At 56.6% G+C, this 22331-nt stretch overlaps 2 protein-coding genes and 1 long non-coding RNA gene across 8 annotated transcripts; 2 read left to right on the top strand and 1 right to left on the bottom strand.

Moving 5' to 3' along the window:
* Window positions 1-103: 103 nt before the first annotated feature.
* Window positions 104-3231, top strand: LOC114198627 (uncharacterized). 3 transcript variants are annotated; one of them, XR_015766443.1, is made up of 3 exons: window positions 104-249; window positions 663-1952; window positions 2372-3231. It is a non-coding gene; the product is annotated as an uncharacterized LOC114198627 (long non-coding RNA). The 3 variants fall into 3 exon arrangements; XR_015766442.1 differs by having other exon boundaries at window positions 663-3231; XR_015766444.1 differs by lacking the exon at window positions 104-249 and adding an exon at window positions 256-340 and having other exon boundaries at window positions 663-3231.
* On the bottom strand, window positions 437-9616 carry CLK2 (CDC like kinase 2). Of its 4 annotated transcripts, none has more exons than XM_028090151.2 (13): window positions 9327-9616; window positions 7373-7542; window positions 6204-6429; window positions 5423-5507; window positions 5005-5071; window positions 4712-4828; window positions 3745-3911; window positions 2896-2990; window positions 2238-2367; window positions 2044-2126; window positions 1806-1885; window positions 1529-1619; window positions 437-971 (listed from the first exon to the last, which is right to left on the bottom strand). In XM_028090151.2, exons 2-13 carry the CDS (start codon window positions 7540-7542, stop codon window positions 786-788), a joined length of 1497 nt encoding a protein of 498 aa, XP_027945952.1. In that variant the 5' UTR covers window positions 9327-9616; the 3' UTR covers window positions 437-785. The 4 variants fall into 4 exon arrangements, with proteins under 4 accessions (XP_027945952.1, XP_027945950.1, XP_027945951.1 ...); XM_028090149.2 differs by having other exon boundaries at window positions 5423-5510; XM_028090150.2 differs by having other exon boundaries at window positions 6204-6432.
* Window positions 9617-11796: 2180 nt separating this feature from the next.
* HCN3 (hyperpolarization activated cyclic nucleotide gated potassium channel 3) lies at window positions 11797-21333 on the top strand. Its single transcript, XM_028090191.2, has 8 exons — window positions 11797-12094; window positions 15442-15871; window positions 16779-16940; window positions 17280-17498; window positions 17893-18039; window positions 18391-18631; window positions 19444-19608; window positions 20047-21333. Exons 1-8 carry the CDS (start codon window positions 11811-11813, stop codon window positions 20745-20747), a joined length of 2349 nt encoding a protein of 782 aa, XP_027945992.1. The 5' UTR covers window positions 11797-11810; the 3' UTR covers window positions 20748-21333.
* Window positions 21334-22331: the final 998 nt, after the last annotated feature.

The following is a 22331-nucleotide window of genomic DNA, read 5'->3' on the forward strand; positions in this document are numbered from 1 at the left end:
GCGGCGGCGGGCTGCGCCTGCGCTTCGGCTACCGCCGAAGACGGAAACGCCCCACGTGACGCAAGGCCCCGCCCACAGCTCCCGGCAGGCCCCGCGGCGGGGCCCCGGCCCGCTCCGTCGAGACGCGCGGCGAGAGTCCTGCCTCCGGCGCCGGCCGCCTTCCTCCGCGGGCCTCTGCCCGCCCGGGCTCCCTGCCGGTGGCCACCGCAGCCGGACCTTCCCCCAGGCTCACCTCGCTGGATGGAACAGGTGCCTCGGTTCTAACCCGCAGGAAGCACCCCCCCGCCCCCGCCAGACAAACGGCGATCTGCGGACGGTGGGCCCCGGAGGACTCGGGAGGGTGAGATGGACTCCCTTCATCCACAAACGCGGAAGGGCTGCCAGTGTCCCCGTCCCTCCAGCCCAGCATCCCACACCTCAGACTTCAGGAGTGGGGTTCCGATGAAGCACGTCATTTTTATTTCACAAAGACTGTACAAAATTCCTTATAAAACATGGGATAGGTGCCACCTGGTTACCTCCTCCTGCCCCCGTCCAACTCCACCGTGAGGGGGCAGGGGAGGATAGGAAGTGTGTGGGGTGGAACAGCGTTCTGTACAAGGCTGGGGAGGGAGCAACAGGTACAAGTTCTTCCGTATTTACACTATTTCACATATTCACAGGTATACAGGGAGCCAGGAGGAAGGGGCGGGCTCCGGCTCTGTTCTCTGATATAAAAAAGCACCAGTGTCCTGGACTGGACACCCACTGCTGGAGGAGATGCAGGGGGGCCCAGGGCCTGATCGTCACCGACTGATATCCCGACTGGAGTCCCACAACTTGGTGCTGGGTGGCTCAGCCCGAAGGCGGGCGAAGAAAGGATGCTGAAGGGCTTCACCCAAGGTCAACCGCTTAGCAGGTTCATACTCTAGCATGCTTTCAATCAGATCGAAGAGCTGGTGGTGTTCCTCGGCCTCTGAGGTCAGATACCGCTGGTGATGGAGGGCAGGAAAAAGGTGAGGAGGCACAATGCCTTACAAGTCCTGCCTTTTCTTCAAGGCCCTAGCTTTCCATCCTGGAGGACCAAGGCTCGGCCATTGCCAATACCATTACAAATACAACCTTACCAGGAGCACACCGTCACCAGTATTTGTGGTATTACTGTTTGACTTACCTTCCCACTAGCACAGTTCCTTCCTTCATACTCTCTCAAAGTTCTATGTGTATATCTTTGTCAATTTCATGAATTTTCTTTAGCTCCTCATTAAAATGTGAGCTCTTCAAAGGTAGTTTATTCTTTTCTGTCTGACTCAAGAATCCAGGACATTGCTTTGATCTCTGGTTGGCTCAAGAAAGACATGGCTGTCTAACCTCCTTCCCTCCACAAAACCACTCCCTCTTATCTCTCTTCTATTGACCAAAGAGGTCTTCTTTCAGTTTTCCCCCTTCCTTCCTAACTCTGCTTGTGAAGTGCCTTCCAGGGGCAAAGCACCTTAGGAAGGAAATGACCTTTGGGTGGTAGGCACTATCTCACCCCTGCCTGGCTCACCCGCAGTGGTTTGCAGTTTTCTCGTACGTAGCGCCCAGCTGATGTGTTCTCATCCCAATCTAGGCGACCCCGATAAAAATATTTCTGCTTCCTAGAAAGGAAGGGGAGATTGAGGGGTCAGGAGGTTCCTTCTGTTGTGGGATACTTCCCTTATTCCCCCACGTGAGAGTAGCTGGGCGGCGGGGGTTCAAAGAAAAAAAGAAAATGATGTGAAATAGACCGGTCTTGTGGAGAAAAAGGAAAAGATTTAAGTCCCCCCCACCCCCTCAAGGTTCACCTTGTCTTTCGGATCATCCGGGAAGGAATAGGACCCAAGATCCTTTCCATCATGGCTAGATGCTCTCTGTTGTCATGGGTCTGGGAAACAAAAACAGAACTAAGCATGGGACTGAGAACCGGCTGCTGGAGACCAGCTTCCAGGATGGTAAGCAATGTGGAGTGAGCAGGCGGGTCCTCGGCAGACAAGGAAACCGGGTAGAATGCCGGGTGGCTATAGAAGGCACCCCACGCCTTACCTGGAACAGCGTGAAGCCAACATAGTACTCGAAGATGATACAGCCTATGCTCCACACGTCACAAGGCTGTGACCAGCCCAACTCTGGGGGGAGCAGGAGGGACAAGGTGTTATGATGCTTAGGGGGCCCTCCCCTCCCCACCACCCATGCTCACATACATGGACAACCTTGTTCCCCCACTTGCCCCCGCTCACCGAGGATGACCTCTGGTGCCCGGTAATGGCGAGTGGACACGATGGTACTGTGGTGTTCATGGTCAAAGGTGGCACTGCCGAAGTCCACCACCCGCACCGCTGTGCTCTTTACACTGCGTTCATCTCGTTTCTAGGAGCAGAGCAGGAAGACGATGGACCCCAGCCACCCTGGACCAAGAGTCTTACCACTATTCTCTAAAGTGCTTTCAGGTCTTAAAAAAAGCACCTTGACCTGCTTGCTCCCATAATGCACTGGAGAATCCGCTTTACAGCTTCCCCCGTATCCCGCAGATAATTTAGGAGTGGGCAAGGATTAAGGAATGATCATGGCATAGCATGCAAGTCCCTGTGCATCTGGACTTTTCCCAAGTGACTGGTATACAGCGTTTCCGAAAATAGTCAAGAGAACTGAGCTTCCCTTACAGAGAAGAAAGTCCAAACCAAGCATCTTAGAAGCATTTACACTCTATTGGAAAGTTATCTGAGGTCCTCCTTCCAAGTTCTCTTCCAATTTAAGTCTTCTTCAACCTCTCCCCTTCAATCTACTCTGGTATTCTGGTTTACTCAGAGCCGGACTGGGAAAGAATATGGGAAAAAGCAAAAGGCAGGAAAGGGGCTACGAGAAGGGAAAAGTGGCACAGCTGCCTGTCTCTCTTACCTTCTCTAGATTGTAGGTGAGCTCATAGTCTGAATTCACAAACAGAATATTTTCAGGCTTGAGGTCCGTATGTGTCAGCTTGTTATCATGGAGGACTGCAGGGGAGAAGGCCAAGTCAAGGTTGGTTCAGGTGGCCAGGGCTAACTGGCACCAGTGACCCCAAGTCTGGTCACCTGGCTCAAAGCTGGTGAGGAGGCAGGTCCAGAATCACTAGGCTGCTCTCTGCTCTACATCCAAATGAAATGCCTGGTCTAAGAAGCCCTACGCTTATCAATATAAGACACAAATGTAATTCTTAACTGGTCTATAAAGAGTCTGCCATGCATTTTATTTTTGTCTTTTGACGTATGTGCCTGAAATTCAACTCCGTAAACCTGCACAGTTAGGAAAACCCAAGAGGAACCATGTACTCGTCCGGATCCCCCACCTGGCCCCCTTGGTTGCACTAGTCCCTGCTCCTACCTGCTTTGCTGGAAATGGAGAGCATCTCAGCTCAGACAAACATAAACCTCTAGCTCGGGAAGTCTTTTTGTCTCTTTGTGCTTGCAGCCTGACTTAACACTTTCCCAAGGAAGGGAAATGAAAAAAAAAAAAAAAAGAGGCAATTCAATGCTTTGATTTCAGAAGCTTTCTCTTCCAGCTCCTGTTAGATTGCATGTGGAATAAGACTCATCAGGGACGCTGAGGACACTGGTCAAGGAGTCAAGTGAGGGAGCTGTCAACGTGACAGTAAGAGAACTGCAGATAATCAAGTTGACAGATGAGGGGCTCTGCCAGTGTAAACGGACACAAAAGAGGTCCTACAGAGGGAGGGGCTGCCCCAAGTCCACCTCGGCCCACCGCACTCACACTTGACGGCCTGGCACAGCTGGAAGGCCATGTGGCGCACTTGGTGGATGGGGTAGGGCAGGTAGTTGTTGTCTTTGAGGAAATCGAAGGTGCTAAGACCCAGAAGCTCGAAAGAGATGCACATGTGGCCATGGTAGTCAAACCAGTCAAACATCTGCACACAGAGGCTAGAAGAGAGATGGGGGAGGGGGAGGTCTGATGAGCTCCCATCTGCCCACCACCCCTCCAACAAGGAGGAACCGCAAAGCTGTTGATTCCACAGGCTTGTGTGAAAACACGCCAGCTAGCATCACCAACAAAACTCAGTTCAGCGACAGAATGGCCTTTCTGGCCGACCCAAGAAGAGAAATACTACCTGCCAAGCTTCGAACCATTTTCCTGCATCATTTTAAATAGTTAAAACAATTCTACTAGCTGAAGAGTGGGATGCCAGGCTCCAGTATGGGCCCTGAATTGTCAAACTGTCATTCCTAAACCCTGACCCCAGCTCCCACTCCTGAAATTCACTGACCACCAGCCACCAGTGGGCCCATGATTATACCAATTGTCTTCTTGTGTCTTTGTTTAATGCCCCTATTCTACATTTACCTTATAAAAGGTCCTTGGACAGAAATACTACATATAAATGTCTGGGGCCTCATCAGTACAGAAAGCTCAAATGATTTTTTGATGAAAATGCTAATTCTCAGTCTCAGGGCCATTTCCAGGGCCCAGCTCTCCAGAGGCCACCCTGGGCTAGGGCCAAACTGCAGAGCAATCTCACTGCCCTGGAAACAAAGGGAATGGATTACAGCACATCAGACCCTCCCTTCCTGCCCCTACCGTTCTACTAGTCTAAGATGATGAACAAAAAATGAATGGATGAGAAGGTGTAGGACTCCCCTGCCTGCCTAACCGAGGCCTGGAAGGTGTTCCTGTATAGGAGTGGAGCCTCTCACACTCCCCACATACTCCTTTGCTTGCTTACTTCTTGTTGTCAGGGTCCTTCTCATTGATTTTCTCCAGGACATTGATTTCAAGTCGGGCTGCTTCCTTGTACTTTTCCACATTCTTAATGATCTTCAGGGCAACTCGAGCCCCACCCCTGTAGGATGGCAGACGATGTTTCTGCTGGGTCGTCAAAACCATCTCAGATTGAATGGGGCTGTCTGGGGATTAAGAAATCCTACCTTTGGCTAATCAGCAAAAAAGCCCCAGATAACCCTCACTACCTCTATATGCTAGCAGGTATGGAACAGGGAGGGAGGGGGCTACAGTTACCTTCGATGGTCGACACATTGTACAACTCGGCCAAAGGTGCCCTCTCCCAAAGTGCTTACGATTTCATCTGAAATGAAAAAGAGCAGGGTCGGGGAGAGGGAGGGAGAGAAGGTGGGGAATGAGCTGAGTAGGAAGAAAAAGGGGTACAGCAACCTGGGGTGAGGAGATGAAGGAAGGGGGAACAGATACAGATGGTCACAGGGGAAGAACACCCCTGCGTGATTCCCACCACCTTTAACCCAGGGGCCATGAGAGCTGGGAGTGGACAGCAGAGGTCAATTCTCAACAGCAACTCAAACCACCCAGATAAACAACGCCACTGAGGAAAGGCAAGAGGCTGTGACTTGGGTTGGCTCGGGACGTTAGGATGGCTATGGGACCATTACAGGCTATAGGATTGTTACGATTTGGCTTGTACATCGCTCTTGTAGCCAGTCCCCGACGTGGTAGATGAGGTGGCCCTCAGCGTCGTCCTCTACACTCTTGGCTCTCCGGCTGCTGTGCTGCTGGCGGGGGGCGGGGGGGGTCGGAGCGAGCCAGGTGTCGGAGCGGGGGCCGGAGGGAGGCGGGGTGGGTGGTGGAGGGGTCACCGGTCACAGGCGCCCAGCCAGGGGGGACAGACGATGATGGGGGACAGTGGAAGGGAACACGTCAGATGCAGTAAGGCGGATCGGGGTGAGAAGAGAGAGCGGTGCATCATCCCAAGTCCCCAAACCCAAAATGGGAACAGGGAGAGGATCGGGCAGAGCAGAGAAGTGGTGTCGCTGCCAATGTCACCCGCAACCCCATGCTCCACACAACGCCCTTCCAGACAGGCACAGATCTCCCTTTGCCCCCCCCACCCGAGCCCACCTGCTGAGGGGGCCGTGGAGCCCAGAGCTTGTGGGAAAAAGGCTATTCACAAGCAAGGTCTCCACTAGAGAGTGGAAGCCTCTGGGACACGGGAGCTGCTCCCGACACGGTCAGCCCAGCATGCCAAGGAGGGCGCTGCAGCTCACAACCACACTGTGCCCATCCGGCTCTGGAGCAGACCCCAGGGCCCTCCGGGAGCCGGAGAGCTTCCGAGGGAGCGGACGGACTCCGCGCCCATGGCAGTGTTCACGCCCCAATGCTCCACTGAGAACGAGAATGCTTCGCACTTACCAGGCTCCCAGAGGGCTGAAGAGCGGGGAGAGGAAGGGCCCGGTGGCAGCACTCACCGAAGACGAGCGGCTGAACGTCCGGCTGCGCCGCCTCCGCCGCCTGGGCTTCCTGCGGCTGCCGCGCTGGCTGCGGTAGCTGCTGTCCTCACGGGGGTACTCGCACGAGTGCCGGAAGTCAGCCTCACAGCACGCCTCTCCCCGGTCCCGGCTGCAGCCGTTGCGTCTGTAGCTGCCGTAGTACCGCCGGTCATACACCCTCCGGTCCGACGAGCGGTCGTCGTAACTGCTGGGGCACATCGCACGGCCGCTAGTGGCACCGCTCCGGCCGCCCGATGGGCCGAGTGCCCCCTCAGCACAAGCGGCAAGGCCGGAACACCTGCCTCACACGCTCGTGACGTCACTCTGAGGGCCAAGGACCAGGAAAGTGTGGTAACTAAGCACAGAGGGGGGTCCCCACAGCCCCGTGTCACCACGACCTCCGGCAAGACAGCGGCAGAACGACCGCTCTGGGGCCGGCTCTCCCCTCTGGCAACACAACGAATGGAGCAAAAACCCCTTTCTTTTTAATTTTTTAAAAGATTTTGTTTATTTATTTGACAGAGAGACACAGCGAGAGAAGGAACACAAGCAGGGTGAGTGGGAGAGGGAGAAGCAGGCTTCCCACGGAGCAGGGAGCCCGATGTGGGGCTCGATCCCAGGACCCCGGGATGATGACCTGAGCCGAAGGCAGACGCTTAAACGACTGAGCCACCCAGGCGCCTCAAGCCCTTTCTTTCCTAACTTCCGGTCTTGCTCCAAACTGCCCCCCCCCCCCCCCCCGCCCAAGAACATGCCGCGGGCATTCAAAGCTCACAGACCTAAATCCGTCTCGTCTGTCAGGACGGCAGCTACCCCTAGACCCCAGTCTTCTGCACCTCCTTTGCCTTCGCCTGAGACACTTCTCCCTTGTCTTCTAGACAAGCTTGGACGGCACGTTCTCTAGGAAAGTTTTCCTGAATTACACATCCTGCCCCACTCCAACCAAACCTGCTGGATGCCTCCTCAGCCCCTTACTACCTACTTCCTCTACGATAACGACCTTAATACCACAGCGCAAATGGCTCGTTCTGTTAACAATCTTGACTGTCACCTAATCCCAACTGCTCAGCGTGTAACCAATAAATCTTTGTTTAATACATAATTGAATGAGTGACCTCGAACACAAGTTTCTCTTCCTGAAGCCTCACCTCCGAGAACGGACATGGTAGCTGTCTTCCCGCCGGCGCCGCCGTGTCCGGTCACTGCTACTTGACCAGGAGCGGCTTCTTCGTCTCTTATGCTTTCGGCTCCGATAGTGCTCATGGTAACTGCCCCGGCTGCCTCGCTCTGAGGAATGGTACCTTCGGGGATGAGGCATCTGGAAGGGAAGGAAAAACAGAAATAGTGGGGAAAAGCTCTGAGTTTTCAGAATTGTGCTCCGAGGCCTAGCTGCTCCAGAGATGCTAAGCTGCTTTCTGCTCTTTCACTTCTACTTCATTTTATGACCCACAACTTCCTTGGTCTTCCTTGTGCTTATAATTTCTCCTTAGTGGAGTGGGGTATATATCACCTACAACTCTGGTGGAAAACTCTAGGAACCCTCCCCTCCCCTCAGGCTAGCCCCTTCCCCTCATTGCTCTACTGATTCTCCTCAAACTTGGCTCCAGGAAGAACTTTAGGTCTGGGCCACAGCTCATTACAGGTGGGACTGTGTAACTGATGTCTCAGTTCATCCTTGGCTGGAATCTAAACTACATCTGTGCCATTTCTGAGTTCCTCACACTCGATAGAATAACATTTTTGTACAAATCATCATAATAAACGCTTTACAGTTATTAAGAGTGTATCTTTGTCTTCCCAACCAGACCATTCTGTGTCCTGTGGGCAGGAATCCAGTTTACCATGCTTCTGCATATAGCAGTACCAAACATAAGCAAGTTCCAGGGATTTGGGTCTGACCTCTTGAACTGTCTTTTTTTTTTTTTAAGATTTTATTTATTTATTTGAGAGAGAGAGACACAGTGAGAGAGAGAGAGAACACAAAGCAGGGGGAGTGGGAGAGGAAGAAGCAGGCTTTCCACCTCGCAGGGAGCCCGATGCGGGGATCATGGCCTGAGCCGAAGGCAGACACTTAACAACTGAGCCACCCAGGCGCCCCCCTCTTGAAGTGTCTTAATCACCTCTCACATCACTGACCAAATCCCCCTTAAAAGTTTTTAATACAGGAGGCCCCAAGCTGCAGTCAGCTTCCCATTTGGCCCCTCCCCTCTCGTGCTTAGGAAGTACTGAATAACTGGTTTTTAATTAATATCAGCACTACTTAGCTAAAAGCTGGCCCCCTTCCAGTTAGTTATTCGAACTGGAATAGCATGGTACACAAATTATTTTTTCCTTAAAAGAAAAAACCAGAGAGAAATCACTAGAAAAATAAGTATATGAGAACAAAATAAAATTAAATAGGCCCAGGGACAGAAGTCTTATGGGCGGGGGGGGGGGGATTAGATGTGGAAAGGCTTAATGAGTCCAACATCTGGCTTTCATTCTGAACTTCTACCTCCCACCTCCTCAAATTGAGGAGGAGCGTGATCTTTGATTCGGTGCTGGTCTAACAAGGCCTGTAGCAAAGATGCAAACGCAGGACTCTCCCAGGTAATCCAACCTTGTTCAGCACAGCCACACCAACATCGCACCACACAGCACACCGCCACCAAAGTTCCTCACGGCCCCTCCCCGCCCGAGGCACCTCCAGTTTACCTCTCTCAACTTGCGAACCTCCCCCCGCCCTCCTTTCTCACTCCGAAAGCCCAGAACCAACTCCTCGAGTCCAACTCTCTGCAGGCGCTCCCAGGGACACGGCGGTGTCTCCCTCGTCCCCAGCCTTGCTCCAACTTTGGTGTTCCGCTCCTTCCCGTCTCTGGAACCACTCCCATCCCCGCTCCATCGCCCCTTCTCCGACTCCGGACCCTCCCGAGTTCCCATAGGCCCTCCCGGGCCCACCGAGGGCAGGCCGGTCTTCCTCCTCACCTCGGCCGCCTCGCAGGGCTCCGTCCTCCTCCTCCCCTCGCGCCCCGCGGCCGGGCCCCCAGCCCCACTCTGCCCCCTCCCGCTCCGCGGTCGCCATCTTTCCGCGCGGCCCCGCGGCCCGCCAGCCCGCGCGCTCACCGTTCTGGCGGCGAGGCCCGTGCGCTTGTCCCACAGGAAGTCCGTGATGGCGGCGGCACTGCGGCCGGAGTCCCGGCACCCCCGCGGCGACGAAGTGCGGCTCCACCCCCCCAACCCGAGACCCTGGGACCTCCCGCCTCGTTCCCGGGCTCCGCTCCAGTCCCGCCCGCCCCGGCTCCGTCCCCGCCCCCAGGGTCCACTCGGCGCCGCTCGCACCGCCCCCGCCCGGGGCCCGATCCCAGCTCGGTCTCCGGCTCTGGCCTCTCCGATCCGCCGCCGCCACCGCGAGCGCGCACGCACGCACGCACGTCCCGCACCACCTCCCAGCGACCACCGGGCCCCGCCCCCAGGGCGGCGCGCACGCCGCCGCGTCCTCGCGTAGCTCGCGGGCGCGGCTGTGGGAGCGCCGGGGGCGCGGGGGCGGGAGCTCCTGCGGGCGGGCGGCGCGGCGCGCTCCGCCCCGCCGCGCTGCCTTCCCTCTCCTTCCTCGGTCTGTGCCTTCCGGAACACTTGTGTGGCTGACTCTGCGAGCTGTGGGGGTTGGAGAGGAGCCTGGAAGTTGTCATTTACGGGGCGTCGGCGCTCAGCACACCTTTTGAGGCTTGATGTGAGGTCTGATTCTCCAGCACAGTCTGCAAATATCCAGTTCTTAAAACAGTTCGGCTACCTAGCCACAGCCAAGAGGGGCTCCCCGCTTTTGTGCTGAACAAACGGTATGCACGTGAGGGTCAGGGGTCCGGCCGTGGAGGAGAGGTTGAGAGATGGAGGGACGGAGAAGCAGGTGCTGAAAGAGGGGAGCTCGCGCGAGAGCTCGTGTGTTCCGAACTCAGACGCGGTACATGAGAAGTGTAAATCAACTGAACTAAAAAAAAAAAAAAAGAAGAAGAAGAAGAGGAAAGAGGAGACCTTGAGACAACCTGGATTGAGAAATAGTCCCAAAGGGAAAAGAAAACATAACTTGAGTATGACTGTGTGAAAGTCGGGACCTATCAGAGGGGACAGGGGTGGAGGACAGTTAGATGCGGATTAGATCAGTTAGCCGGAAATGGTTTAGGGAAGGTTCCCTAAAATAGGAGAGGGAGGGTAAGGAAGGGGTTGACAGGAAAGAGTGGAGGGTTCCCTTCCCCTTCCACGAACATCCTACCGGACCGTCCGTTCCTGCAGCAAGCATTTACTGCATGTCCACCACGTGTCCAGCGTTGTGCCAGGCGCAAGGCTCCTGTTCTTCAGCGCCTCCGGGTCTAACAGGAGAGAAAGCCTTGGGACGACAGCTCTTAGGGACGCTGTAAGAAAGCTGTAGACTAGACTCGCGCTGGGGAAAGGAGACTTGGAAATGTGTCTCCGGGTTTCCTAGAGGAGATGTCCGGTGAACCAGCTGTCAGAAGGGAATTGGAGAAGAATACCAGGCAGAAAAATATTTGCAAAGGGCTGGGGACAAGACAGAACACAGCATTTCAGCACGATTGGAGGCCTGGCTTTCCAGAGAGGGACTATCAGAAGAGAGGCTGTTGAGATTAGGTCCATATGTTGCAGGGCCTCGTACGTCCTTCTAAGGAACTTAAACGTCATCCTACAGAAGATGGGGAGGTTTGAAGGACATAGCACATTTGAATTTTAGGCGGGTAACTCTGGCAGACTGTGGGAAAAGAACTGGCCTGAGAGGGTGTAGGGCCCCTTGTAGAGGCCTCTGAAATAATCGAGGTGAAAAAATGCTGAAGGCTTGAAATCAGGCAGTGGCGATAAGAAATGGAAACGAGGGGAGGAATTTGAGATATTTAGGAGCTTCTAGCTCTTGTGTCTGTATGCGGGCATAGACGAGACTGGCTTTGTGGCTGGGACTTGGGTATTCATCTTTGTGTCCTCAGCGTCCACTGAGTGATGGGTAGGGTCACTCTTGGTGAAGGTTGGCACAATGAATTCGGAAATGAAATACTAAGGGGAGGGGCATGGAGGAGATGAAAAGAAAGGAATATGCCTAGGAGAGTGCTGATAAAGTGAAATGCAGGAAGTCCGTGAGTAAGAGTGGCCATTCCCCGCCTCTTCCGTTGGTCCCCAATTCCTCGCCCTCCGGCCAGCGTCCGGTTTTCCCGCCACTCGCAGGCGGCTCCGCCTCCCCAGCGCTCATTGGCTGAAAGCCCATCAACGCTAGGCCACGCCCTCTCCGTGACTCTGGCCGCGTTTCCCCGCCTCCTCCTCCTCCTGCACTTGGAGTAACGCCCCCACCTGCCAGGCCACGCCCACGCCGCAGTCCTCCCAGGAGGCGGGCTTCGTCGGCCCCGCCTCTTCTCGAGGCGGCTCCCGCCAGGGGGCGCCGCGCAACCAGCCGGCCGCCCTCCCGCGAGTCTGGCGCACACACCCCCTCCGCCCCGCGCGCCGGCAGCTCCGAGACCGCCCGGCTGCGCCGGCTCCTACTCCGGGAGGGGCCGGGGTCCCGGATGGCCGCGGCAGGGTCTACGAGGCCAAGCCTGTAAGCCAACGGGCGTCATGGAGGCAGAGCAGCGGCCGACGACGGGGGCCGACGAACGGGCAACCCCCGGGCTGGAGGCGGCTCCTCCTGCTGCCCCGGCGCCTGCGACCGCGGCCTCGGGACCGCTCCTGGCGCCCGCGTCTGGGCCCGAGCCCAAGCGGAGGCAGCTCGGGACGCTGCTGCAGCCCACGGTCAACAAGTTCTCCCTTCGCGTGTTTGGCAGCCACAAAGCAGTGGAAATCGAGCAGGAGAGGGTCAAGTCAGCGGGGACCTGGATCATCCACCCCTACAGCGACTTCCGGTACTGGGGGCCCAGCAAGGAGGGCGGGGGACACAGATCCCACCCCCACGGGCCGCGACTCGGGGGCAGGGTCCGCCCCACCCTCCACGGACACTTCATTTCCGGCCCAGGGGTCCTCGGGTGGGACGACGGAGTCACTTCCCCAAATCTAGCCTGGGAATTCTTGGGCGAGGGATTCCTAGCCGGAGGTCCTCGCTGACCTGACACCAGAGCAGACAGCAGAGATCTGGATTTTTCCCGTTTCGGGAACCTGGCACTCCCCCTGGACCACAGGGACTACTGGGGTTAGGGACCACTGCCTCCTGCAGTCCTGTCTGCCGGGGATCTGGGAAATTATGTCATGTTCGGGGTCGGGGTCAGCCTGAGGGAGAAACCGAGCTCCCGTATCTCCCACCCTTGCACTTCCACCCCCAGCACCTGCATAGTTCAGCAGGGCAGGCTACCAGGAAAAAATAGGGAGGCTGGGGGGCGGGGGCCCGGGGGTGTCCCAGCTGAGGTTCTCGTCGCTGTCCCTGGTGCTGAAGGAGGGATGCAGCGGGGCAGGGCCGGGACTCCGAGCGATTGAGGCAGCAACGCAGGGGCACGGCCACCCTCCCAGGTGACTATCAGAGAGACGTAGGGACGGAGGGTGGAGGTGGGGCTGTACCTCTACATCAAGGTCGCTAGGGGAGGAGAGCAGCCCTGTCCTTGGGGGAAATGAAGGACAGCTTTTGGATGAGGCAACGATGTGTCCAAAACACCTAAGGTGGGGAGCAAAGTGAGCAGAAAGGATGAGGTGTGAATCAGGAGCCTGGAAACACAATTGGAGACCTAGACATCATTTTGAATCCACAGCCATACACACTCCCTAAATGTTCCTCTTTCTCCCATTGTTCCTTCCTCTTCCCTCTTTACTGCCTTATTCCTACCTCACCGCTGCACCTGTTGTAACCTCCTGTGATCTTCCTCCCTCCCCCGCTTCACCCTCAGGTGTAACCCTCAGAAGCCATGTATCCCCCTTATTAGCATACTTCTTCTCCGTCCTCTCTACTGCATCACCTGCTAGGCTTGTGACTGCCTGTGAGTCAGGCTGTGAAGATGCTCCATGGCTGGGCGAGCTCTCCTCTCCTCTCCTCTCCTCTCCTCTCCCAGCTTACAGTACAGGATTTCTCCAGTGGCCCAGGAGGCCCAGGAAGAGGGAGTCAAGGATTTGTTGTTGATTGAAAGCACAGTCTGAGAGGCTTCCTGGAGGCCTGGATTTGGGAACCCCCATGTTTCTTTTAGAAGCTGAAAAGATTGATTTTGTAGTCAGACTCAGAAGGGGCTGGGTCCTGGTTTGATGCTGTGATTAGGTGTGTCCTGGAATTAAAACCACCACAGCTGGGGCGCCTGGGTGGCACCCAGTCAGTTAAGCGTCCAACTCTTGGTTTCCGCTCCGGCTGTGATCTCAGAGTCAGGAGACTGAGCCCTGCATCGGGCTCTACACTCAGTCTGCTTGAGACTCTCTCTTCCTCTCCCTCTGCCCTTCCCCCTGCCTCTCTCTCTCTCAAATACATAAATAAATCTTTAAAAAATAGAAATAAGGGGCGTCTGGGTGGCTCAGATGGTTAAGCATCTGCCTTCAGCTCAGGTCATGATCCCAGGGTCCTGGGATCAAGCCCCGCATCGGGCTCCCTGCTCAGCGGGGAGCCTGCTTCTCCCTCTCCCTTGCCTGCCACTCCCCCTGCTTGTGCTCTCTCACTCTTTCTGTTGAATAAATAAATAAAATCTTAAAAAAAATAGAAATAAAACCACCATAGCTAATGGGGGCCCTAGATGGTCCGGTGATCTCTGACTGAAGGCTTCACCTAGCTTCCTCCTGACCTCTTCTTTCCACACTTCCACCACAGCAGTGTGGCCCTCCCCTGCCAGTGCCCTTGCCTGGGCTCAGCCAGAGTGCCAGCAGGCACAGGGAGATTAGGGAAGGAAAGGAGCGCAGAGCTTTAAGCCTTGCTGCCTCAGGATCTCCTGTGGAGCCTCTCTGTGTGCAGTCCTGTCTGAAGGGCTGTGAAGGGGGGTGGGGCATCCCTAAAAAGCTGAGTTCAGATGGGAAGCAGAACCGACCACCCCACCCTGGGACATAGACAAGCAGATCCCAGCAGAGAACCAGGAACCATGGATCCAGCTGTGTTGGGTAGGAGGGTTGGGGTCGGGAGGGCGTGAAGTCCTAGACCAGGAATGGGCAGAGAGCTGGAGATGGAAGAAGCAGCAACCTCTTCAGAAATCTGGGAACAAAAGGTGGGTGAGTCATGAAACCAACTAGTGCTTGTACACACTGTCTTATCTATTGTCTCAGTGTGTGTGTTTTCAACAACCCTGTGGGGTTAGCACAGGGTACTCGATCTTTTTTTAACTTTAAAAATATTTAACGATAGTGACATAAAGCATGCACATGATAAAATATTACATATATATTGTACACATTAAAGAGATATATGAGTATATATAGTGAGGATGTATATGGACACACCTGTGCAGTGGGTATATCTATGTGGTAGACATCTACATAGCAGCACAGCACATACTGGCATATTATATTGCATATATACTCAAAATACATGTGTGTGTGTGCATGTGCAGATGTACACATATACGTACATACGTACATGTATGTGTAATCGCAAAGCACACCCCCGTGTAACAACCACCCAGGTGGAGAAAGACTACATTGCCGGCGCCCAGAAGCACCCTTACTGCTCTCACAGCCCTTTCCCTCACCTACTATTCTAATTTTTGTGGCACTCATGTCCTTACCTTTTTTAAAAATAGTTTTACCACTTTTCTGTGAATCTCTAAATAATGCAGTTTAGTCTTGGCTGTTTTTGAACTTTGTACAAGTGGAATCATCCAGTATGTATTCTGTTGTTCTTTCTTTTGCTCAACACTAGATTAGTGAGATTCACCCGCACTGTGGAATGTAGCTGCTGGTGGGTGATTTCAGTGTTGTAGATTACTCCAGGGCATGAGTATATCACAGTCTATTTCTCTACGGTATTTGTTTTATTAATCTACATTTTTCTACTGATGAACATTTTGGATTATTTCCAGATTTCATGCAGCTATAAAAATTCCTGTATGTATCTCCTGCAGCACATACTTCCCTTGAGTGTGAATATACTTAGAATGGAATTGCTGGGTTGCAGGGAATGCAAATGTTAAACTTTATTAGATAATACCAAACTATTTTCTCAAACGGTGGCCCCACCTTACACTCCCCACCAGCTGTAAGTGACCCTTCCGTCCCCACCCTTAGCTGTGTCCGACTCTGCTGTTTGTCGAGCGGCTGGGGCAATCTCGTGGTCTTACCCCCCGTCCCACCCCCACCTTAGGTTTTACTGGGACCTGATCATGCTCCTGCTGATGGTGGGGAACCTCATTGTGCTGCCCGTGGGCATCACCTTCTTCAAGGAGGAGAACTCCCCACCTTGGATCGTCTTCAACGTCCTCTCGGACACTTTCTTCCTGCTGGATCTGGTGCTCAACTTCCGCACCGGCATCGTGGTTGAGGAAGGTGCTGAAATCCTGCTGGCCCCGCGGGCCATCCGGTCGCGCTACCTGCGCACCTGGTTCCTGGTCGACCTCATCTCCTCCATCCCAGTGGATTACATCTTCCTGGTGGTGGAGCTGGAACCACGACTGGATGCCGAGGTCTACAAAACAGCGCGGGCGCTGCGCATTGTGCGCTTCACCAAGATCCTCAGCCTGCTACGGCTGCTGCGTCTCTCCCGCCTCATCCGCTACATACACCAGTGGGAGGAGGTGGGGCGGGGAGGTGGGCAGGGGGGCTCGCAGACTCCTCCGGGACATTGCTATGGGTGGGGCTCCTGGTGACTTTATGGAGTGAGGCAGCCGGGTGGGCTCTCTCCAAAGTTGGTGGGGCAGAAGCAGGGGCACGCTGAGGGTTCAGGGGGTGGGCCCCCCCGGGGTGGGCCCCCCCCCCACCCCGTGCCCCGCAGGTGAGGAGGGTGGAGCGCAGCTGCGGAGGAACACTTGCAGGTTAGTTGGGCGGGGGCCGGAGGAAGTGGGAGGGGAGCAGGCTGTGGAAGGGGCTGGAGTTTCAGCTTCAAGGGGAACCTAGTTTAGTGGTTCAGAGTGTGGGCCGTGCGATCTCATTGCCTGTGATCATTCCCGGTTTACTATTCACTATACGAGACTTGGTTTCCTCTTCTATAAAATGAAGATGTTAAATATACTTACATATGAGAAGGTTATAAGGTTTAAAGGAATTAATACCCTTAAAGCTCCTAGAACGGTGCCTGGAACATAGTAAGTTCTGTTAGTGTTGTGGGGGAGGGGAAGGGGCCTGCGGGCGCGAATGCTCGCACGCAGGCCTTGGGGTCATTGCACCGTGAAATGCCCTCTTCCTCTCTTCCAGCGGGCACAGCCTGGGCAGCTTGTGCAGTTGATTGTTTTGAGTTTCCGCTGTGACGCTGTGATTCTGGGCACGTGACTGGCATCAATTTCCTATGCATAAGATGAGAGTAGTAGCCCAGCCGACTTTGTATCTGCTGTACGGGTGTGTTGTGCCTGAATAGCAGCCGCGTTTGAAACATTCATGGGGGCTGGGGCCAGAGAAGTTCAAGGAGAGAATTTGCAGGGCCAGGATTAGAGGAGGACCAGCGGGGCGGGGGTCCTGTCCACAGCAGCCGCTCCTCGGACTCCTCAGATCTTTCACATGACCTATGACCTGGCCAGTGCCGTGGTGCGCATCTTCAACCTCATCGGGATGATGCTGCTGCTGTGCCATTGGGACGGGTGTCTGCAGTTCCTGGTGCCCATGCTGCAGGACTTCCCTCCTGACTGCTGGGTCTCCATCAACCGCATGGTGGTGAGAACTCCCCACAGCCCTGTCACCTCTGGGCCTTCTCGGGGCTCCTCTGCCTGGGAAGCAGGGGCAGGAGGTGGGAGATGGCCGCGTGAGGAGGTGGGGGGGAAGCTACCTAGAGGAAGTGCTCTTGTGTTGTGGGGAGCAGGCAGGGAAGGACACCTAGGCAGACACTGGGGGCCCTCACGCTGCAGAGAGGCCCCTTCTGCCCCGGGGCCCCCAGAACCAAGCCTAAAGAAGGGGGGGGCAGGCGGAAGGACCGAAGGAAGGGGGGTTGCAGGAGGAGAGTGAGGCCTCTCCGAGGAGGCTGTGTCCAGCTCGGCAATGCACTCTGCCCTCCAGAACCACTCATGGGGGCGCCAGTATTCCCATGCCCTGTTCAAGGCCATGAGCCACATGCTGTGCATTGGCTACGGGCAGCAAGCCCCTGTAGGCATGCCCGACGTCTGGCTCACCATGCTCAGCATGATTGTGGGTGCCACGTGCTATGCCATGTTCATCGGCCACGCCACGGCGCTCATCCAGTCCCTGGACTCTTCCCGACGTCAGTACCAGGAGAAGGTCAGCAGGGGCAGGAGAAGGAAGGGGTGGGCATGGAAGCGTGTTAGAGGCTGGGTAGCTCCACTCGAGGCTGATTCTGACACATGCCCCTGCTGGGTCTCTGTGTCCTTCCCTGCCCTGTGTCCATTTGTCCCATGCCCCTGTGTGTAACTGTTGCCTTGTTTGGATCTATGTCCCTGTCCTTGACCCTTTCTCTGCCCACGTCTGGGTTCTCCTGTGACTGTGCCGTGTGTCTTCCCGTGTGGCCTGCCGAACCCCCATGTGTCTCCATGCTTCACTCCTCCGGATCTGGCCAATGCCTGTGGTCTTTCTTCCATATACCGTCCCCCCCACGGCCCCCGCCCTGCACCTGGCTCTGCATCCCCTGGCCGCCAACCGCTGGCTGGCCCTCCAGTACAAGCAGGTGGAGCAGTACATGTCCTTCCACAAGCTGCCGGCTGACACCCGGCAGCGCATCCACGAGTACTACGAGCACCGTTACCAGGGGAAGATGTTCGACGAGGAGAGCATCCTGGGCGAGCTGAGCGAGCCGCTCCGGGAGGTGGGGCTGGGCGTGGGGGTGCCGTCTGGGGCAGGGGCTACTGGCCAGTAGGTGATGAGACCAGGCCTCTGGGGGGCTTTTAGGGACTAGGGTCTTTCTGGAAAGTCTTATGGGGTTAAGTGTACATGGAGAGGGGCTGCAGGGATCTCTGTTTGGGGGCGATGGTCCTGCAGGGGCTTGTGGGAGAGCTCTGAAGGCAGGAGCTTGGGGATGGTCCCAGGCTCACCGAAGCGTCCCCATCCTTTGGCAGATCGTGACCCCAGGGGTGGGGCCTCTGGAGACAGATTAGCTCGATGGGGGCACCTCGGGGCAGGGGACACCGCCTGCCTGACAGGCCCCTCCCCTGCCCAGGAGATCATTAACTTCACCTGCCGGGGCCTGGTGGCCCACATGCCGTTGTTTGCCCACGCCGACCCCAGCTTCGTCACAGCCGTGCTCACCAAGCTGCGCTTTGAGGTCTTCCAGCCGGGGGACCTCGTGGTTCGCGAGGGCTCCGTGGGCAGGAAGATGTACTTCATCCAGCACGGGCTGCTCAGTGTGCTGGCACGTGGCGCCCGGGACACCCGCCTCACTGATGGATCCTACTTTGGGGGTCAGCAGGCCTCGGGGAGGGTGGGGGGACTGGAGCAGAAGCTAGAGGGCAGTTGCTCCCCTGGGTCAGGCTGTGTGCAGAATCACAGAGCTCCAGCCTTCCCTAGGCCTGCTTAACCAGACTCTGGGCCCTGGGGCTCTGCGGTTTTAAATCGCTTCCTAAGAGAGGCCAATGCGTAGACCCCCTTGACAATTTCTACGCCAGTGGGCCTTGTAGAACCCTTAAGCAGTGAAATCCAAGGATCCTGGGAGATGATGGAAAGACAGGAATAAAGCCCTGCTGCTCCAGGGGCTTGAGTTTGCTGGCTCCCTGGTGGGACGCCCTGGCAACACAGTTCAGGGGTCAGGCTGTAGCAGTGGGGGGCCGTTCCACCAGAGGCTGCCCACAGCTGCTCGAGGCTCTGCCCTGGCTCAGCCCCAGACCACCCGCCACTCTCCAGCATCCCTGTCCTGTCGCTCTTTGCCCTTTGGCCCTGCCTTTCTCCTTCTCAGTTGCCCTTGGACTTCATTCGCTGCCCCAGGCCTGCCCCTTGGGCCAGAGCAGGGGAGTGGGTGTGAATTAAATGGAGTGGAATAGCTAGGTGCGTGGGGGCCAGAAAGACCCACCTGTTTGTCAGCTTTAGTTTGGAGAGAGTGAGAGAGATTGTAATTGTGCACGTCTGGAGAAAGACAACCCTTGGGGCATTTAGGGGTCTTGGTGTGGGTGGGGAGGAGCCTGAGGGAGCCGGGTCAGCTGCTGCAGGCCCGGCAAGAGGGAATTCTGCGGGAGTTCTGGGGATGGCAGTTCTGAGGGCCCCCCCCCAACTTGGACAGAGATCTGTCTGCTGACGCGGGGCCGACGCACGGCCAGCGTGCGGGCGGACACCTACTGTCGCTTGTACTCCCTGAGCGTGGACCATTTCAACGCCGTGCTGGAGGAGTTCCCCATGATGCGCCGGGCCTTCGAGACTGTGGCCATGGATAGGCTGCGCCGCATCGGTGAGGCCCCTCTGCCCTGTGCGCCCTGGGGTCCTGGCTGTGTCCCCACCCCGCCTCCATAGCAAGGCAGCCCCGCCTCCCAGGGCCCAGGCTCTAGTGCATCAACGTCACACCCCAGCCCACCCCGTTCTCAGCAAATGCCCCCACAAGACCTTCAACACTGTGTCTCACTGTCCTTGCCACTCAGTGTCTCCTACCCCTGGAGACATTGCCCCGAGTCTCCACGCCCAGAGTCCTGCTTCCCTGAGCCTCACCATCTCTGGTGCATACTGTCCCCCCTGGCCCTCTTCCTCCAACACCTACCTTCCGGCCTCCATCCCCATCCCTCACCCCGCTGCCACCCTTTGATTCCGTCTTGTTGTCCTCCTGCTCTGATACCCAGCCTTCACCTTGGCCTCCTTCCCCTCCTCATTCTCCCCCTGCTGGGACCATTTCTAGGCAAGAAGAGCTCTGTACTGCAGCGGAAACGCTCCGAGCCAAGTCCTGGCAGCAGCGGGGGCACCGTGGAGCAGCACTTGGTACAGCACGACAGGGACACCGCCCGGGGAGTCCGGGGCCTGGCCCCGGGCACAGGAGCTTGGCTCAGCGGAAAGCCGGCGCTGTGGGGGCCGCTGGTGCACGCGCCCCTGCAGGCAGCCGCCGCGACCTCCAGTGTGGCCATTGCCCTGACTCACCAGCGGGGCCCTCTGCCCCTCTCCCCGGACTCTCCAGCTACCCTCCTTGCTCGCTCTGCTCGACGCTCAGCGGGCTCCCCAGCCTCCCCGCTAGTGCCTGTCCGAGCTGGCCCTCTGCTGGCCCGGGGTCCGTGGGCATCTACCTCCCGCCTGCCGGTCCCACCTGCCCGAGCCCTCCACGCCAGCCTGTCCCGGGCTGGGCGCTCCCAGGTGTCCTTGCTGGGCCCCCCCCCGGGAGGAGGTGGACGACGACTCGGACTTGGGGGCCGCCCACTCTCAGCCTCCCAACCCTCTCTGCCTCAACGGGCAGCTGGGGATGGCTCTCCTGGGCGTAAGGGCTCAGGAAGTGAACGCCTGTCCCCTTCAGGGCTCCTGGCCAAGCTTCCAGGGACAGCCCAACCCCCCAGGCCATCAGTGCCTGAGTCAGCTGCCCCTCGGGGCCCCCAGCTCTCTGCCAACATGTGAAACCCTTGGCTAAGCTCTTGGGTGCCGCGGTGTGTGCCCGAGGGTGGGTGCCTCTGGGGGAAGGCCAAGGAGATCTGAAACACGGCCCTGGGGGAATATCTCCCTTTACTACCAAGAGATGGTCTCTGTCCTCAGCTCAGGCACTCTGTAGCCTGTCTGACATCCTCCTAACCCATTCACCCATTCATCAAATGTACCAAGCGCCTACCATGTTCAGGACACTGTGCCAGGCGCCGTATGTCTTCACTGCCAAGTAGAAGTGACTCCAAGGCCTCTGAGGAGGGGGTTCCCCTGGCCTGGTCCTGCCAGGTGCAGGCTCGGGCCCAGGCCCCCACCTCACCAAGCACAACTGCTTGCCACCGCCATCACTGCCAAGCAACTAGATGTCTCTGTTTCCCGGCCCGTGACCCTGCAGGTGCTGCCTGCTGCGTTCGGCCTCTGCCTCCCTAGCACAGCCGGGCACTGCCAACCCCCATGCCTCCGCTGCTGTCAACAGGTGTCTCTGCTCCCCAGTGTGGGCCTCCACCTTCACTGCCTTGTGTGGACCGTTCCCCTCCATACCGCCCCCACCCAGCGCGAACGTCTCCTGTCGAGTCCCTTGCACTCTCTGTCCCCGTCCTAGATCTTCTTGTAGACAGGGGCCACCTCCTCCCTGAGCCCCTGCCCTGCCGGTGTCCCCCTAAAGGCTGTGGGATGGATGGCACCTCCCCATTTAATGTGCCAGCCTGGATCCCCCCAGGTGGGGGGCAAGTGGCTGAATCCTTAGATGGCATTTTTTTCTTCCCTTCTTCCCTCCCTTCCTTCCTTGTTTATTCTTATTATTCAATTATGTAATAATTGTATTTATTCATTTGCTAGTTTTATTTATTATTAATTCATTTTATTTAGCCGTTCCTTTATCCATCCCTCCCCACCTCTCCTTATGGGGAGAGAGGAAGAAGCAGGGCCCCCATGCCAGCTCTTGGGGTCCTCGCTCAGCTCCACCAGCCGGCAGCAATACTGAGCCCTCTCTCTATCTAGAGCGGCAGGAAGCGCTACACAAGCAGGGAGGAAGACTCTTGCTACTTTCAGGGGTTTTGCTCCTCCTGAGTCTACTGTTGGTGAAAGAGTAAGTGGAGGAGCCAAGGTATCCAAGCCTGGGGAAGGGTAGGCTAGCCAGTACCTCTGCCTTCTCCGGGACAAGAGAAATGCCTGGCCCTGCTCCTCTGTCCCCACATCTGCTCGACAGTATCAGAGAACGTGGAGCCAGGACCTTAAATCTTTCCTCTTGAGTGAAGAGTCCTGGGGTTTTATAATTGCTCCCAAACAGCTGGGTTTAAAAGGAAAACAGAGCTACTCGTTTTGGCTCCTGGTTTGTGTGGGGGAACACCGTGGGCACGAAGGAGTTTCGGGGTGCAGGACGAGGCAGCAGAGCATCTGACCCAGCAGGGCATGAGGTGGGCGTGAGAGCAGCCATGAAGGGGCCTGCAAACCCAACAGAGGTTGTGAAGACAGTGACAAGATGAGCCCCCCAACTCTCGGGGCTCCCCAGCCCTCCTCCAGCCTCACTTCCCCAAAAGGCTGGTGCTTTGGTGTCACTGTCCA

The sequence above is a fragment of the Eumetopias jubatus genome, unplaced genomic scaffold (genome assembly GCF_037043125.1).
Source record: "Eumetopias jubatus isolate StellerSeaLion01/CBP00866 unplaced genomic scaffold, mEumJub1_p1.0 scaffold_12, whole genome shotgun sequence".
NCBI lineage: Eukaryota > Metazoa > Chordata > Mammalia > Carnivora > Otariidae > Eumetopias > Eumetopias jubatus.